At 31.1% G+C, this 18,052-nt stretch overlaps 6 protein-coding genes across 6 annotated transcripts; 2 read left to right on the top strand and 4 right to left on the bottom strand.

Moving 5' to 3' along the window:
- Nucleotides 1-297: 297 nt before the first annotated feature.
- Nucleotides 298-2,065, bottom strand: LOC128386280 (uncharacterized). The gene is made up of 6 exons (XM_053345288.1): nt 1,751-2,065; nt 1,616-1,684; nt 1,452-1,549; nt 1,081-1,378; nt 798-1,021; nt 298-730 (listed from the first exon to the last, which is right to left on the bottom strand). Exons 1-6 carry the CDS (start codon nt 1,836-1,838, stop codon nt 362-364), a joined length of 1,146 nt encoding a protein of 381 aa, XP_053201263.1. The 5' UTR covers nt 1,839-2,065; the 3' UTR covers nt 298-361.
- A 927-nt stretch (nt 2,066-2,992) lies between these two features.
- Nucleotides 2,993-4,667, top strand: LOC128386246 (uncharacterized). Its single transcript, XM_053345251.1, has 6 exons — nt 2,993-3,206; nt 3,269-3,331; nt 3,389-3,501; nt 3,561-3,854; nt 3,917-4,125; nt 4,184-4,667. The coding sequence occupies exons 4-6, from the start codon at nt 3,704-3,706 to the stop codon at nt 4,556-4,558; spliced, it is 735 nt and encodes a 244-aa protein (XP_053201226.1). The 5' UTR covers nt 2,993-3,206; nt 3,269-3,331; nt 3,389-3,501; nt 3,561-3,703; the 3' UTR covers nt 4,559-4,667.
- Nucleotides 4,668-4,914: 247 nt separating this feature from the next.
- On the bottom strand, nt 4,915-6,750 carry LOC128386279 (uncharacterized). Its single transcript, XM_053345287.1, has 6 exons — nt 6,362-6,750; nt 6,233-6,295; nt 6,073-6,173; nt 5,710-6,001; nt 5,440-5,648; nt 4,915-5,375 (listed from the first exon to the last, which is right to left on the bottom strand). Exons 1-6 carry the CDS (start codon nt 6,447-6,449, stop codon nt 5,001-5,003), a joined length of 1,128 nt encoding a protein of 375 aa, XP_053201262.1. The 5' UTR covers nt 6,450-6,750; the 3' UTR covers nt 4,915-5,000.
- Nucleotides 6,751-8,244: 1,494 nt separating this feature from the next.
- On the bottom strand, nt 8,245-9,988 carry LOC128386272 (uncharacterized). Its single transcript, XM_053345278.1, has 6 exons — nt 9,780-9,988; nt 9,649-9,711; nt 9,494-9,588; nt 9,138-9,429; nt 8,870-9,081; nt 8,245-8,808 (listed from the first exon to the last, which is right to left on the bottom strand). The coding sequence occupies exons 1-6, from the start codon at nt 9,865-9,867 to the stop codon at nt 8,425-8,427; spliced, it is 1,134 nt and encodes a 377-aa protein (XP_053201253.1). The 5' UTR covers nt 9,868-9,988; the 3' UTR covers nt 8,245-8,424.
- Nucleotides 9,989-10,899: 911 nt separating this feature from the next.
- LOC128386377 (uncharacterized) lies at nt 10,900-12,899 on the top strand. The gene is made up of 6 exons (XM_053345407.1): nt 10,900-11,039; nt 11,105-11,167; nt 11,237-11,334; nt 11,390-11,702; nt 11,759-11,967; nt 12,029-12,899. Exons 1-6 carry the CDS (start codon nt 10,952-10,954, stop codon nt 12,401-12,403), a joined length of 1,146 nt encoding a protein of 381 aa, XP_053201382.1. The 5' UTR covers nt 10,900-10,951; the 3' UTR covers nt 12,404-12,899.
- A 317-nt stretch (nt 12,900-13,216) lies between these two features.
- Nucleotides 13,217-17,521, bottom strand: LOC128386256 (uncharacterized). Its single transcript, XM_053345261.1, has 12 exons — nt 17,112-17,521; nt 16,989-17,051; nt 16,828-16,928; nt 16,475-16,763; nt 15,821-16,038; nt 15,011-15,247; nt 14,620-14,710; nt 14,489-14,551; nt 14,322-14,422; nt 13,975-14,257; nt 13,714-13,920; nt 13,217-13,647 (listed from the first exon to the last, which is right to left on the bottom strand). The coding sequence occupies exons 1-11, from the start codon at nt 17,197-17,199 to the stop codon at nt 13,760-13,762; spliced, it is 1,695 nt and encodes a 564-aa protein (XP_053201236.1). The 5' UTR covers nt 17,200-17,521; the 3' UTR covers nt 13,217-13,647; nt 13,714-13,759.
- Nucleotides 17,522-18,052: the final 531 nt, after the last annotated feature.

Here is an 18,052-nt window from a genome sequence, read left to right as displayed (position 1 = left end):
AACAAGCGCTTCTTTTTGAATATGACAAAAGGGGCATTTTAAACGCATCTGAGTATTATTCTCGGAATTTTCAACGAGCAAGTGAGTTGTTTTGTCCATAAAACCCATGCAACTCTTCATCATCTAAGACTTAGATTCTAAGTTGTGAAGTAACTGAGAGAACTAGAGAAGAGAATAACTATAAAGCGCACATTTTGATATTTCCTTGTTATAATTTTCTCTAAGACATTCAAGAAATCCAATCAATTCTTTATTCTCGGAATATTGTTGACAATTCTTGTTAAATAATCAGATAATCACAATATCACTTATGGTTGCAACCATTAGTGATATTAAACTTTGGGTTATAAAAGTTTCGATTTTATTCATCAATGAGAATTGGAAGAGTAGAAAAGGATTTATAAAAACAATGTTTCATGAAGTCGAATCCGAAGACAATTGATTCTCGAGGAGTGTGCAACTTAGGCCATTCGGCGGGCTCATTTTCACAATCGTAATAGATTCTAATTGATTTCTTCTCTTTGACACAATATTTGGACAGAAAATCAGCTGATTTATGCGTCACTTTCTTACATCCTCTCAAGTCCAATATCTTCAACTCAGGTAATAACTTTATCAATTCCTCTAAGTTATTATCATCAATCTCAATCATAAATCTGATCCCAAGATGATGTAAATTAGGAAATTTGGACAAAAGTCTTCGAAGTGATGGCCACGAAAAACGACCAGACTTAATCAAAAGAATAAAGGAAAAAATTATTAATAATCTAATAAGAATTTCTCACCCATTGACTCACCGGTTCGATAACCAAATCTCTTAGGTTGTAATTCTTTATCGATTCATCTATTACACAAACATTTAATGTCCAACAATGGATGAAAGCGCTTTCCAAAGATGGACAAAAATCCATGAAATGAAATACGGTGCACTTTTCAACCAAATCGTTTGTGCGAAGTTCAAGAATCTTTAACGAAGACAAATTCGGACCATTGTAAAAAACGTCCTTCCCATAGTAATACCCTGAAAAGATATTGATCATATGAAACAATCGGAAGATCAATTCTCAAGTTGTATCTCACCTTCATAGTTATAGAGTTGCAAGTTGAGTCGCTTCAAATTAGGAAAATATTCAATGAATGAAGGAAGATCGTCCATAAGAAAATAGTAGCAGCGCACTTGTTTCAACTGATTAGGTCGAAAAACTTTTTTATAATTGAATTTAATCCGAAACCTTGCAGCGAACATTTCGATATTTTCCAAGTAACCAACTCTACTCAGCTCTTTATTGCCAATTACTCCCTTTATTTGTGGATTATTTTTGAGAATTCTTGGTAAATCAACAACTCGAAAATGACTATACGATAAAACTTCTATAATCTATCATAAAATTAAAAAATAACAATGTAATTAGAAAGCAACGTTCTTTTGATCTAAAAAGTTCGGTGATTACCTTTAGATTTGGAAACAATTCTATTAAATTGTAATTTCTCCAATCTGTTTCATATTTCATCCAGGAAATGTTCTTATCGACATAATCACGTTTTTTATCTTCGAATTAAAAATTGGAAATAAATTAATTAAAACCGCTAATGGGTTAAGTAGGAATTAACTTACACTTCATCACTTGGAGATATTTTACTTGATTTAATTTCGGCGCAATCAAATCGGACCATCTCGAACAAACTTTAGAACCAAGTGAAAGTAAATAAGCATTAGAGTTTCATCATTTAAACGGAATCTTAACCTTACCTTTATACAATCGAATCAATTGTTTAATTCCATGGAAATTTTCTAAGATTTTCCAAAGACAATTATCAGGTAAATCGTTTAATGACATGAGGGTAATTTACTTTTTAGTCATTTAAAAACTTGAAGAAATGAAGAAGCACGAAGTTTGTGCCACAAATACCATTTGAAATAGAGATGGGCGATATTATCGATATCGTTATTTTGGTGTCGATTTTTATCGATATAATAAAAAGAATATCGATTAATAAGTATCTTTTTTTACTCTTTCTTTTCACCATATGAGATTTTTTAAGGTTTTTTTACCAATTTTTTAAAACTTTTCTCTTTCTCTTACTTTTTTCTCTGTCTTTTTCTCTTTCACTAAATATTGTTAAGATCGATATTTGAAATCTGAGTATCGATACCATTCGATGATATTTTTTTCAAATATCGCACATCTCTTATTTGAAATGAGAAATTCAGTCGAAAAACAGCTGATTAATTACTGAGAACAAGAGCTTTTTTCTGATTATGAAAAATGGCACATTTTCACATCATCTGACATTATTCGTGACAGTTCCAAGGAGCAAGTGAGTTGTTCTGTCCCTAACATCCATGCGACTCTTCATTATCAAAATTGTGAAGTAATTGCTCAGAGCTAATTGTCCTAAAATAATGGCAATGGGCATAGAAATAAAGAAGAGAATAACAAATATAAAAAACACAGAATATGATTGAATAGATAATAAAATGGAGTAGATCATTTCGGTTAGGTTTAGTTCGGTCACTTAGAATAAAGTCCTAACCCCTTATAGTACAATAAAAGCAGCCCTCTCCGGTCCACTTCGGTGGGTTAGAAATGCCTATTGGGCCAGAAATGCATGTGGGCCAAAGAGGGCTGCTTTTATTCTACTCCTTATTGATTCTCATAACTTGCGTCCACCTCCAACCATTAATCAAAATTCATATGAGTTAACAATCATAATTGGAAGAATAGTTGTAACATGGCTCAAATAAATTGATAACTGTGACAATATTTCGTTCTTTTCTTGATGATCGTTAATCATTGAGAATATTTAAATAAATTAATTATCTACTAACATGAAAAATCTATGAGATGAGATTGTGACTGTTGCTCAAAATGATTTCTATTCGAATGTCGATTATTTTGTCACTTTTATTCAATTTAAGAATCTCTAACAACTAAACTATTCAAAAGAAGCGCTTTGACTCTCAGCCTTCCAGCTGTAAACGGCTGCGCCTCAGACTAGAAGCTGAGAACTTGTTGAACAAAAATTGTCGATTGTTAATTGTTTATTAAATCTATTAAGTCTATTAAATTGTTACAAAACAATTCGTTTAATTTCATCAGTTCAGTTAATTGTGATTATGTCCATAAACAATTTACCTAATGAATGTCTCTGGATGATCTTCGGCAGCTTCTTTAATCTCGAAGAGTTAATTAAATTGTCTAAAGGTAAAAGTTTAAATTTTTCAGTGTATCAATTAACCAAAATTTTAATTCTATTTGATTTAAAGTTTGTTCTAGATGGTCCAACCTAATTTCCGTAAGATTTTCAAGAATTAAATATCTATTTAACGGTAAGTAAATTTCCCTCTACGTGTAATTGTTAATTTGGTTTGATCAATCTTTTCAAGTCCATGGACCTGAAGAAAACACTATCGATCATATTGATCATACCAAGTTATGGATAAGAGATCCAGAGACGATCAAGGACCATAATTTACGAGAATTGTTACCAAACCTCAGGGTAAATATTAAATTTCAGTTGTCTATTTGATATTTATTCGTGTTTTCGGTATCGATTAGATTCTCGACATCTCTGATCATTTCTATGGTGTGGAAAAAAACTCAAAGATTTCAGTAAAGTGATAAATAATAATAAGCAACTAAAAGGACTGATTGGACTGAGTTGCATTAATTATCATAATCTCAACTTGGAAAATATCGAGATGGTTGAAATGGATGAGTTTGATTTTAGAAAAGTCTTTCGACCTGATCAACTGAAACAAATTTACTTTCATGAGCTTAATTTGCGTGATCTTCCTCAATACGTTGCATACTTTCCAAATTTAAAGCGACTCAACCTCACGATGTTTGATGGTAAACTATTGAAATTTGATTAATGTTCTGGATTAATGAAAGAATGATAATAATTTTTGCAGAACTAGAAACTCGATACAATGGCCCAGAATTGTCCAATCTCAAGATTCTTGAATCACATACATTCGAAGCGCATGAAGCTTGGAGCGCTTTTCATTTGATGGACTCTTGTCCATCTTTGGAAAGCGCTTTCATCAATAGTTCGTCAAACGACCATTTTATTGATTTGACCATAAAGAACTACAATCTAAGAGATTTGGTTATCGAAATGGTGAGTATCAAATTAAAGATTCGCCTTAAATAATTAGTAATTTTCTGTTCTTTTCAAGTCAATTCAAGAAGAAATAACTTGGTCATTCCTGCGAGAGCTGTTGTCCAAATATCCAAATCTACATAATCTTGCGATCAGAATGAGCGATGAGATTGAGGATTGTCATGTTGAAGAATTGGTGGAGATTTTGCCAGAAGTAAAACTGTTGGACCTCAGAGGATCAGAATATGTCACTCAAAAATCAGCTGATTTCTTGTCGGAATATTGTGCTAAATCCAGTCGATCAATCAAAATCTATTATGATTGTGAAAAGGAACCTATTGACTGGCCCAATATGCTTGGAACTGATGATTCAATCGTCTATGGATTCGATTTCATGAAGCATTGTTTTTATAAAATGTTTTGTGATCTTCCGATTCTAATTGATGAATGAAATCACCTACATTCTACTTTATTGAATAATATTAATATTCTTTCATGAATTTTGTCTCGGATGTTCCAATCAAATAAATTGTCATTAAAGCTACAGTCCGATAATGAGAGTATTTCAGTTTATCAACTGCTCGTTTTTTCATAATAACCATCATTTTGAACGATTTTACTTTCGGTCGCTAATCATTTGTTACAAAACACAAGGAATTTTTTCCATCGTAAACGATAAAAATTCGTTGAAAAAATGAGCTTGACTTGAGCCTCAATTGTAAGATTTAGTTCAAACACTTAGTATACGATCCTTAACTCTTTACTGGTTAAAAAAACTTCGTTCTACCTCAAACCACTAAAGCTCATCTTACCGAATTTTAAACTTACATTAAAAAAATTTATAATATTCATTTAGCTCATTTTAATGCAAAATGAATTAAAAGCGTTAGAGTTTATTCATCAATTAGATCCGGAAGACGATGAAAATTCTTGTAAAAACAATGTTTCATGAAATCGAATCCATAGACAATTAATTCTTCAGGAGTGTCTAATTTAGGCCAATCAATTGGTTCCTTTTCACAATCATAATAGATTTTGATTGATCGATAAGATTTGCGACAGAATTTAGATAAGAAATCAGCTGATTTTGAAGTCACTCCTTTGGATCTTCTGAAGTCCAACAGTTTTATCTCCGGCAATAACTTGACCAATTCTTCAACACGACTATCCTTAATAGCATCACCTCCTCTGACCGCAAGATTTTGTAAATTTGGATACTTGGACAACAGTCCTCGTAAGAATGACCATGTTAGGTGTATTCCAAGTGGCTTGAGATGCAAAAAATATAGTTGAAAATTAATTTCAGAATAGATTCTGATTCTATATACTCACTATTCCAATTACAAAATCCCTTAGATTGTAGTTCTTTTGTGCCATGTTGGTAAATTTATCATCTGATTGGTTATAAATGTAAGCACTTTCCAAAGATGGACAAAAGTCCATCACATGAAATGCGTTACAGTTATCACTCTTTCCGCTTATTGCAGACTCAAAGATCTTTAAATTGGGTAAATTTGGACCATTGTAACGAACTTGTTCACCTTTGAAAATAATTCTTCAATTAATTAAGATCATTAATCACATTAAACACTAATAATTTACCTGAAAACCAAATATTGAGTCGTTTCAAATTAGGAAAGTATTCGACGAGCTCAAAAAGATTATGCAAATAAAAATAGTCCTTATAACGAATTTGTTTCAACTGATCACGTCGAAAGCGTTTTTTATACGGGGCACGTAAAAAATCTATTGACACCATTTCGATATTTTTTAAATTGTAATCATAAAAAGTGTTTAGTCCAACTATTCCTTTTATTTTCGGATTGTTAATCACTTTCTCAAAATAATGCATTTTATAAGTTTGGCCGTAATAGTGATAAGAGATATCAAAAATCTGAAACAATTGAATAGAATAAAAATTAATCAAATTCCAGTTGATGTGAGCAATTTCTGTTAAACATTTACCCTGAGATTTGGTAACAATTCCCGTAAATTATATCGTCGAATAGTTTTCAACTGTTCCATCCATACTTTGGAATAATCCAAATGTGGAACTAATCTTGATTCTTGAAGTTGATAGAATCGGTTAGAAAATAATTTTTACAAAAATTAGAATTTTACTTACTGTTGAAAAGATATTTAACTTTTTTGAATCTTAAATCAATCAAATTGGACCATTTTGAACAAACTAAAGAAACAAAAAACAACTGAAATTTAGTATTGATTATCAACAGTTGAACTTGCAAAGTTTTACCTTCAGACAATTGAATCAACTCTTCTAATTTGAAGAAGTTGTCGAAGATCAACCAGAGACAATCATCAGGCAAATCGTTTAATAGCATAACTATAATTCACTTAACAGTTAAAATAAAATTTCAAACTTCTTGTGTTAGAATTGAGAATTTGAAATTCACCTGATTGGGAATAATCGCCAACTTTTTTCGCTTCACTTTGCTTGTGGCTCCTGAAGGGAAAGTGAAAGGGTTTTGATTAAACCAACCGCTTCTTTTGAACAGTTTGATTGTTTCAAAAAAAACAGTTCGAAATCAATGATATGAGTGAACAAAACTTCACACTATTAAAGAAATATCAACTTGAGTGATATCAACTCAACTACTGTAGACAGAAAGTTACTTCCAGAAAAAATTTATTAAACAGAAACAATTAACAATCGACAATTTTTGTTCAACAAGTTTTCGGCTTTTTGTCTTAGTCGCAGCCATTCACAGTTGAAGCTGAGAGTCAAAGCGCTTCTTTTGGATAGTTTGATTGTTGAAAAACTTTTCGAATTGAATAAAAGTGACCTCAATAAATATTACAGCATTTCCCAGTAACTTTCGCCCAGTTACCAAGAAGTTTAGTCGAGTTCCCATTTGGATTAGTCAACCCGATAGATGGCAGAATTTTTTCAATTCCGAGAAATGCTGTAATAGTAGACTTGAGTAAACTTTAATGATGAAAATCAAAATAAAGTTTATTTTGTCATTAGTCATAGTCTCGTCTCATAGAACGATATCTGAACAACAATCTCATCAATCGTTTTCTAGGAACGTTCAACTACAAATGATTGATCAACCAGCAGTACCGACCCAATCAATGACAGTTGAAGCTTCAGACCAAGTCAATGAAAACACCAATCCAAATTCCAGTTTCAGTTCCAACTTCTGCTCCGGTGTTAATACAAAAGACAAAAACACTGAAAACAACCACAGTAAATAACTATAATAATAAGTTTTTTTCAATTAAATGTAATTCAAACATTTAACGAAATATCTTGAAAATTTTATAGTTAAGGATTGAAAAACAAAAAAGTTATTAAGTTTGAAGTTTAAGATGAAAACATGATGATAAAAAATTTAGACCCAATTCTATGTTATTTACCTATACCTGTTAACCTGAGGAAACTGGTTTTTTCGAGTATCTGAGAAAATGATCTATTTCAATCAGATTATCGTAATTATTCCGCACACAATTAATATTTGATTTATCGAAACGAATAGCATTTTTTTCTTTTTCAATGATATAAAAATTATATTTTTTCGATCATTCGTTGAAAAGTTATGAGCTTTCTAAAGAAAAGGTTGAGGTGAAAAAGTTGAAAGATTATTTGGTAGGTATTTAATTACTTAATCTAATTTCAATCGTAATAAACTAATTAAAGAATTTTTTGTAAACCTTATTCGATAGCTGAGAGTTAGTATACAGTCCTAACCCTTTATTGGACCTCATAAGTCAGGTCCACGTCCAACCATTAACTCTTCATTTGTCATGGGCTATATTTTCTTAGAATTTTATCTAATGGTTTGCGAACAGTTCAATTTCGAAAAAAACCGCAAAAACCAATTCGTTAATTGGGAATCGCCTTTGAAATAATCTATTCGTCAATTAACTCCGGCAGATCAGGAAAATCTTTAAGAAACAAATATTAGAATTTACATATACATGTATATTAATTGACGGATGATCAACTTGAACTTTTATAATTTCACAAGGTTTATTTTTCGTTTTCGTTTTCGGTTTCGTTTTAAGTTTTATAACGATAAATACCATTATCAACTTGAACTGAGTTGCAATCATTTCGATATGTTCATAGTTATAATTGTTTTCATCGGGTTCTGATATTATAACTAATCCTTTCATCTTGAGATTATCGTTGATAACTTTCATTAAATTGAACTTCATTAGATTGGAAATGCAAATTGGAATTTTTATTAGAAATATTGAGATTTTGAGAATACTATTCATCAATTAGATCCGGAAGAGTAAAAAAACTCTTGAAACAATTTTTCTCAAAATCTTTCATGGATCGGGTTAATTTTATTCATCAATTAGGTCCGGAAGAGTGCGAAAATGCTTATAAAAATGATGCTTCATGAAATCGAATCCGTAGACAACTGAATCGCCAGCAGTGCTTAATTTAGGCCATTCACTCGGTTCATTTTCACAATCATAATAGATTTTAACTGGTCGATTAGATTCGCGACAATATTCAGACAAGAAATCAGCTGAATTTTCAGTAAATTTTTTAGATTCCCTGAAGTCCAATAGTTTTATTTCTGGTAATAATTCAACCAGTTCTTTTATATGGTTATCCTCAAACTTTTCACCACTTCCTCTAATCGCAAGGTTATGTAAATTTGGAAATTTGGACAGCAGAATTCGCATGGATGACCAAGCCATCAGATCTATTTCCACCCATGGCTTAAGATGAAAAAGATAAAGAGTAAATCCTAATTCTTGAGGAAACTTATTCGATACTCACTATTTCAATCACCAAATCTCTTAGCATGTAGTTCTTTATAGACGCATCAATATATTGACCATCAGAAGCGCCGCGAATGAAAGCACTTTCCAAAGCCGGACAAAAATCTATCAAATGAAATTCGTCCAATTTTTCATCCGATCCGATTGGAAAATATTCCAGAATTTTCAGGTTAGACAATTTCGAGCCAATGTTATTGAAAATTTGCTTCTCTGTAAAAATGATTTTCTCATTAATCTAGAACATCAATCCAGTGAAAATAATTTACCAATGAATCCACTGATATGGAGTCGCTTTAAATTTGGAAAGTATTCAGCGTACTCTGCAAGATATGCGAGATCGAAATCTTCAAATTTTGATTGTTTCAACTGATCAGGTCGAAAAAGTTCCAAGTAATTAACCATATTGTCCATTGCGATCATTTCGATATTTCTCAAATCCAGTTTGCGAAGTTTATTTATTCCAATCACTCCTTTAATTTTGGGATTATTGTTAAACACTTTTCTAAACTTTGAAACTTTCAATTCATCCAAGTAGAAATCGTTATAAACAGAGACAATCTAAACATTATATCAAAAAGTATTACAATTAATTGTCAAGAAAAATTATCAATTTGATAATTACCCTGAGATTTGGCAACAATTCTCGTAAATTGTGATGTTTAAGTGTTTCTATTGGGTAATTCATACATATTGTGGCCACGTCAAGATCGCCAATATCTTGATAAAATTAATAAAATGTATCAAAAGTAATTAGCGATTAGATGGAAATTTACTTACAGTTAACAAGATATTTAACTCTTTTGAATCTTTCAGAAATTAAATTGGCCCATTTCGAACAAACTTTAGAAATGAAAAGAATCAGAATTTGTGTTAGTTTTCTATCACAATTGAAACTCTTATACTTTTACCTTTAGACAATTGGATCAACTCTTCTAATTCATAAATGTTGGCGAAGATCATCCAAAGACATACATCAGGTAAATCATTTAATAACATTATTGTAATTCACTCAAGAAGGTAAGGTAATTAGAAAATAACTAACTCAAAAAATCTTACGATTTTCTGTTGCAAAAAATATTTAGCTTTTTATTCATTCATTTAACAGCTGAGATTTTATCGTTTTGCTCCAGGGCATTCATTCAATGAATGAGTTTCATTGATACAAAGTTTTGTAACACAAGGCGGTAAGAAAGTTTCTTTCTCAGGTGAGGCGCTTTATTCAAGACAAGAAAACAAACTTAATGTACAAAAAGTCAAAAAATTTATTTATCATTACAGGGGAAGCGATTTATAAGGTGATAATCATCAATGATTCCGGAAGAGTGGAATAAGATTTATAGAAATAATGTTATATGAAATCGAATCCGTAGACAATTGATTCTTGAGGAGTGTCTAATTTAGGCCAGTCATTTGGCTCTTTTTCACAATCATAATAGATTTTAATTGATTGATCAAATCGAGTTTGATAAGCACCAGGATTAAGGAGGGCCTCTAACTTTTTTTCACTTTTTTATCCTTTTTAGTTAAGAACCGCACTTTTTTTGGTTCATCGAGTTTTGCACGAACATCTCAAAAATATTATCTAATTTTATTCCTGATTAGCCGGACGGAAGATATTGAGACGTCCTAAAAAATACTGAGTTACCTTTTTTTGAGTCATAAACTTATGAGAAAAAGGTTGTACGGCCATAATTATCTTAGTAACTTTCTAAGACTTTCCCGATAAAACTATCAATTTTTATCGCTTCAGAAATCCGAATATCATTTGTCAAGACCCTTCTCAACACACTGAGAGTGAAATAACGAAGTTTTTGAAACTTTATACTCTTTCGTTTCCATTTGGTTCTGAAATTTTCATGATTGTCCTTTCTAGCATAGGCTAACATTAAATATTGATTTTGAACAGTTTTTTGAAACAATCAAACTAAAGAAAAGAAGCGGTTGATTTAATTAAACAACTTTCACTTTCCCTTCAGGAGCCACAAACCGCAGTGATAAAATTCAAATTAACGGTTAGTTAATCAGATGAATTTTTAATTCATTGGCGATTTTTTATTTAATTGTTCAGTGAATTATAAATATGTTATTGAACGATTTGCCTGATGAATGTCTCTGGTTGATCTTCGACAACTTCTTCGAATTAGAAGAGTTGATTCAATTGTCTAAAGGTAAAAGCTTATAAGTCCAACTGTGGACAATCAATACTAAATTTAATTTGTTTTTGTTTCTTTAGTTTGTTCAAAATGGTCCAATTTGATTGATATAAGATTGAAAAAAGTTAAATATCTTCTCAACAGTAAGTACAATTCTTGTTCTTTCTAATTATTGTATCAGTAATTTGTCAACCAATTCTGTCGACTTCCAGAAGAAACAGTTTCACATTCGGACTATTCCAAAGTATGGATGGAGAACCCAGAAACTATTGAAAGTTATAATTTACGAAGATTGTTACCAAATCTCAGGGTAAATATGAAATTGTTAACGTTTACTAGTAATTAATTTACTTTAATGGTTTAAGATTCTTGATATCTTTCCTTACATTAATGGTGGACCAAGGAGATCATCAAATTATAAACAAATTGTTAATAATAATCCGAAAGTAAAAGGACTAATCGGACTGGTTGGACTAGTCTTTAAATATAATATCGATTTGAAAGTTATCAGAATGGTCTCAATGAATACTCAATTTTATTATACATTCGAGTATAAAAAACTCTTTCGGCCTAATCAGTTACAACAAATTCGTTATAATGGAGTTTTTAATTTGAAAGAACTTTCTGAACTCGTCCAATACTTTCCGAATCTAAAGCGACTCAACATTACATTGCAAGGTAAATTATTGCTGTTCGATTAATGATCTAAATTAACTGAGAAATAATTTTTCAAGGGAAACATGTTCGTTATAATGGTCCAAATTTATCTAATCTGAAGATCTTTGAGTCTTCTGTAGACGGATGGTCAAGTATCTGTAACGCAATTCATGTGATCGACTTTTGTCCTTCTTTGGAAAGTGCTTACATTCACGGACAATCAGATGATGAATTTATCAATATGACACAAAAGAACTACAATCTAAGGGATTTAGTTATTGTAATAGTGAGTATCGAATTCAAATTTATTCTATTAACATCTAATATCTCTATTATTTCATCTTAAGCTATTTAAAGAATCCATAACATGGGCATTCTTACGAAGACTGTTGTCCAAATATCCAAATTTACAAAATCTTGCGATTAGAGGAGGTGACACTATTGAGGATAATCTTGTTGAAGAATTGGTAAAGTTATTGCCAAAGATAAAACTGTTGGACTTCAGAAGATCCCAAAAAGTTACTCAAAAATCAGCTGATTTTTTATCTAAATTTTACCTTGAATCTAATCGATTAATCAAAATCTATTTTAATTGTGAAAGGGAACCAACTGACTGGCCTAAATTAAACACTCCTAATGATCAAATTTTCTACGGATTCGATTTCATGAAACATTGTTTTTATAAATCTTTTTCCACTCTTCCGGATCTGATTGATGAATGAACCCTAAAACAAAAAACTCATTTTACAATGATGATTACAATTTAGTATCATGTGAATATCAATGTGATTTAATTATTGTATCGTCTTTTATAATACAGCAAATGTTTGTTAAATTCTTATTTAAAAGTTCAAAAGCATCCAACGAGATTCTTTCTGTAAAACATCAATGAAAGCAAAACAATCCGAGCAATAATAAAAAACGAAGTCTTGAATTAATTCAGAAGCACAACGATAACTTACATTTTCTAATTTTAAGTGTTCAGGATTAAGATCTTTTGATTGGTTTCATTGATCAACTTTAATTGTTATTAATTCGATTGAATCAATTAGGTCCGGAAGATCGAAAAAACTCTCAAAAAACAATCATTACATTCAATTATTATCTTTTTATAATTTCACAAGGTTTATTCTTCAAGTCTTATAACGATAAATACGGATGATCAACTTGAATTCACTTGCAATCATTTCGATATGTTCATAGTTATAATTGTTTTCATCTGGTTCTGACATTATAACTAATCCTTTCATCTTAAAATAATCGTTGATAATTTTCATTAAATTGAACCATTTTGAACAAATTTTGAGATGTTATAACAATAACAATAACAGGTAATTTATCAAAAGACAAGAAAGTTTACTAATTTGAAATTTGAACGCATTCATGGAATTGTAGGAGAATTTGATTGTTATCGATAAAATAGAATAAAATAGAATCGTTTGATTAAAAACGAACGTTTATTTCGAATAGAAAGAGAGATAATTGTATTTGTTTTCCGTCATTAAATCGAATTGTTCTTATAATAATTTTATCAATTCATTAGGTAATATAAGTTTGGATTTTTATTAGAAATATTGAGGTTTTGATAATTTTATTCATCAATTATATCTGGAAGAGTAGAAAAACTCTTATAAAAACAATGTTTCATGAAATCGAATCCGTAGACAATTGATTCTCGAGGAGTCTCCAATTTAGGCCAGTCAGTTGGTTCCTTGCCACAATCATAATAGATTTTAATTGATCGATTAGATTCGCGACAATATTCAGACAAGAAATCAGCTGATCTTTGAGTGACATTCTCACATTTCCTGAAGTCAAATAGTTCTACCTTTGGTAATAACTTAACCAATTCTTTCACATGGCTATCGTTTGTTTCGCAGTCCCCTCTGATCGCAAGATTTTGTAGGTTTGGAAATTTAGACAAAAATTTTCGCAAGAATGGCCAAGTTTCATATATTATCTCTGTCTACAAATGAAAAAGAAGAGTTCGAGTCAATCTTAATTCAAAGCGAATCTCTCACTTGATACTTACCAATTCGATAACCAAATCTCTTAGATTGCAGTTCTTTTCGGACGGTTCAATATTGCCATGTGATTTCGTACTTTTGATGAAAGCGTTTCAAAGATGGACAAAAGTTCAGTAGATGAAAACCGCTAACATTTGCTTTCTGCCTGATTGAATTAGACTCCAAAATCTTTAGATTGATCAATTCTGGACCAAAATAATTACCATAATCTCCTTTAAAATGATTTTCTATTAATTTAGATCATTAATTCAATCTCAATAACTTACCAACAAACGAAATATTGAGTCGCTTCAAGTTTGGAAAGTATTCAACATATTTATAAAGAAGATCGATCTCAAAGTTATTGTAGCGAATCTGTTTTATCTTAGAGGATTGAAAGACTTTTATATCGTTTATCGGATAGGTCATTGCAATCATTTCGATATTTTTCAAATTTAGTTTACACCGATAGTCTAGTCCAATCAATCCTTTTATTTTTCGATTGTTTTTAATCAATTTTGTACAATATCTTGTGAGCGAATCCCTGACGACACCTCCGACAGTGATGATCTGAAACGATAACAAAGAGTTCGATTAATCGTCAAGTAATAATATCAATTTTCTATTAAATTACCCTGAGATTTGGTAACAATTTCCACCAATTGTGACGTTTAAAAGTAACTACTGGATTTTCGATCCAAATTTTGCGATGATCAATTCGCTTACCAGTTCCATCTCGAAAATAATAGAATTAGAAAAATGAATCAAAACTGATTGATGGTTAAATGGAAATTTACTTACTGTTAACAATATATTTAACTTTTTTCAATCTTACAGAAATTAACGTGTACCATTTTAAACAAACTATAGAATCGAAAAGAAATAAAGTTTTAGTTACTTTTTGCAACAATTAAAACTCCAATACTATTTACCTTCCGATAATTGAATCAACTGTCCAAGCTCGTCGAAATAGTTTAATATCATCCAGAGACATTCATCAGGTAAATTGTTAATCGGCATGATTAGAATTCACAGCAAAGGTAATGAGAAAATAATGATTAGTTTTTCATGTATTTTAAACTTTGAAATTCATTTTAAAATCATCTGATTAAAGTCAGCTGATTAGTTAACTGTACTTAGTTTGATTCTAAATAAGCGCTTCTTCTGAATGCATGATTCGTAAGACAATTGTTTTTCGTCCAGTCGAATTGTTTAAAATGGTACAATATGTATGATTTCGCAATTTTATTCATCTAGCAGATTCGGAAGATCACAAAAATATTCACTAAAACTAGAAACTACAGCAGATAAAATTCGTTTCACCTGATCAGGTCGAAAGATATCTTTACAATAAAACATATAATCCATTTCGACCATCTCGATATTTTCTAGATCCAAATTGAGATCACCGCGTATCCCAAGCAATCCCTTTATTTTGGGACTATTGTTAACCACATTCTGGAAATATGCAGGCGGGAAGGAAAAGTGCATTCGGTATTCAAGTGAGGATACATAGTAATTTGCTGATGTAACCATACGAACACGAGAGATTAATAAAATCTATATTTGTAATATAAGAATCAAGATCAATTTCTAGTCAATATTTACCCTGAGATTTGGCAACAGTTTCCGTAGATTATATTTGAATGTTTTCTATTTTTCTATCCATATTTTGGAATAATCAAAATGAGCAACAGTCCCTGATTGAAGCCAAAGAATTGGTTAACTATGAGAGACTTGATTAAATGGAAATTTACTTACTGTGGAGCAGATATTTAACTTTTGAGAATCTTATGGAAATTAAATTGTACCATTTCGAACAAACTTCAGAAACAGAAAGAATCAAGTTAATTTCTATCACAATTCAAAATCTTTTACTTTTACCTTTAGACAATTGGATCAACTCTTCTAATTCATCGAAATTGTCAAAGATCTTCCAAAGACAATTTTCAGGTAATTTGTCAAAAGACATGATGAAAGTTCACTGATTGAATGGCTATTTTTTATAGCAAAAATCTTTAATTTATTACATCAACATGAGATTTAAAATTTGGTGGTTTATTCATCAATTAGCAAAGGAAGATGGGAAAAATTCTTATAAAAACAATGTTTCATGAAGTCGAATCCGCAGACAATTGATTCTCGAGGAGTGTCCAATTTAGGCCAGTCAGTTGGTTCCTTTTCACAATCATAATAGATTTTGATTGATCGATTAGATTTGAGACAGAATTTTGACAGAAAATCAGCTGATTTAACAGTAACTCCATCAGATTCTCTAAAGTCCAATAGTTTTATCTGTGGCAACAGTTGAACCAATTCTTCCACATGACAATCCTCAACCCAATCAGATCCTCTAATCGCGAGATGGAGTAAATTTGGAAATTTAATCAACAGTTTTCGGATAGATGACCATTTCATGTAATCTATCATAAGCTTTAGATGAAGAAAATAGATATACATGTGTATGTTGTAAGAATCAACTCAGGTCAAAGAGAAACTCAAATTTGATACTTACTATTTCAATCACCAAATCTCTTAGATTGTAGTTCTTTATGGAAATGTCAATTTTTCGCTCATATGTAGAACCACAAATAAAAGCGCTTACCAAAGATGGACAATAATCTATCACGTTGAATTCGTTCCCAGTCCCACCCGTTCTGATACATAAGCTTCAAGAATCTTCAGCTTTGATAAGTTTGGACCATTGTAACGCTCATTTCCTGTAGAAATGATTCTTTGATTAATCTAACAATCTTGAAAGATATTAAAGCGACATGAATGATTTACCATAGAGAAAAACATGGAATCGCTTTAAATTCGGAAAGTATTCAACGTATTCAGGAAGTTTATTTACATGAAGAAGCCCAAAGTAAATTTGTTTCAACTGATCAGGTTGAAAGACTTTTCTGTAATCCGCCATATGATCCATTGCGATCATTTCGATATTTTTCAAATCGACTGCACACTTGTTTCTCAATCCAATCAAACCTTTAATCTTCGGATTATTGTTGATCACTTTTTTATAATGTCTTGGTTTCAATTGAGGCCTGGGGAGAAAATCAACTACAGTGACAATCTTAAACCACCAAAAAAAGTTAGAATAATTAATAAGGATGAAAGATTTTTTATTTGATATTTACCCTGAGATTTGGTAACAATTCTCGTAAATTGTGATGTTTTAGAGTATCTATTGGATCCCTCGTCCATATTTTGGAATTGTTGATGTGATCAATAGGCTCACCTTGAAAACGATTATAATGTTAAAATGTAATCAGAACTAATTATGTGGAGATTTACTTACTGGTGACGAGATATTTGACTCTTTTGAATCTTATTGAAACTAAGTTGGACCATTTCGAACAAACTTCAGAAACAAAAAGAATCAAATTAATTTCTATCAAAGTTAAAACTTTTATACTCTTACCTTGAGACAATCTAATCAAATCTTCTAAACCCGAGAAGTTGTCGAAGATCAACCAAAGGCAATCATCCGGTAAATCGTTCAATAACATGATAATAATTCATTGGAAATTAACTAATTCAATTAGTCTGATTGTTTGGGTAAAAGCTTTGAAATTGACAAAACAATCAACAGCTGAAAGCGTTTAAAACAAACCAAGCGCTTCTTTTGAATGATGTGTCGTTTCCACGAAGTAATGAGTCGCAAAATATGGGAAGAAAATTTTTCGACACTTTGATCGTCGAGTATGAAATTATAATCAATCGAACTGTTGTTTCTCTGTCACATTCCCTGGAAGCAAACTGTTCCTTAATAAGTCATTGTTTAACTATTCGTTTCACTTGATTATCGTCTATCTCGTCACTATCACAAGGTGGTAAGGCATTAGATAAGTCCGTCAGCTCGATATCTTCATTTTGAGCGGTTTTTTTCGGCTTAAAGTCCAAGCTACGTATGAAAATGGACTTAATTGTTTAGTTAATTGTGTTTGATTAAATTAGGTTAGGTTAGGTCTTTGCTAATAAGGGTCACCATGACCAAAGAAAGGCCCGGAGGGCCTGAGACAATCAAGCCAAACCTCAAGCCGAGAAAAAAATCAGCTGAAAATTGAAAATTGTATCTTATGCCTTACCCACAAGGCGAAGTAGAAATAAATTGTAAATTGTATTAAAGTATCTATCGGATCTTCTTAATTTTTAAATGTTCAAAGTTATCAACAGGCTCATGTTGAAAACAATAAATACATAAAAATTGTTCCATAATGATAAGATTCACCTCTAAAGCGAATTTTTCTCAACTGCTCAGGTCGAAAGATCCCTTTACAATCAAACTATTCAAAAGAAGCGGTTGATTAATTTAAACCCTTTCACTTTCCCTTCAGGAGCCACAAGCCGAGTGATAAAATT

The sequence above is a fragment of the Panonychus citri genome, unplaced genomic scaffold (genome assembly GCF_014898815.1).
Source record: "Panonychus citri isolate SS breed McGregor unplaced genomic scaffold, ASM1489881v1 Contig00068, whole genome shotgun sequence".
Classification (NCBI taxonomy): Eukaryota; Metazoa; Arthropoda; class Arachnida; order Trombidiformes; family Tetranychidae; genus Panonychus; species Panonychus citri.
The sequence above is the reverse complement of the archived record's forward strand: the minus strand, read 5'-3'. Positions and strand labels throughout refer to the sequence as shown.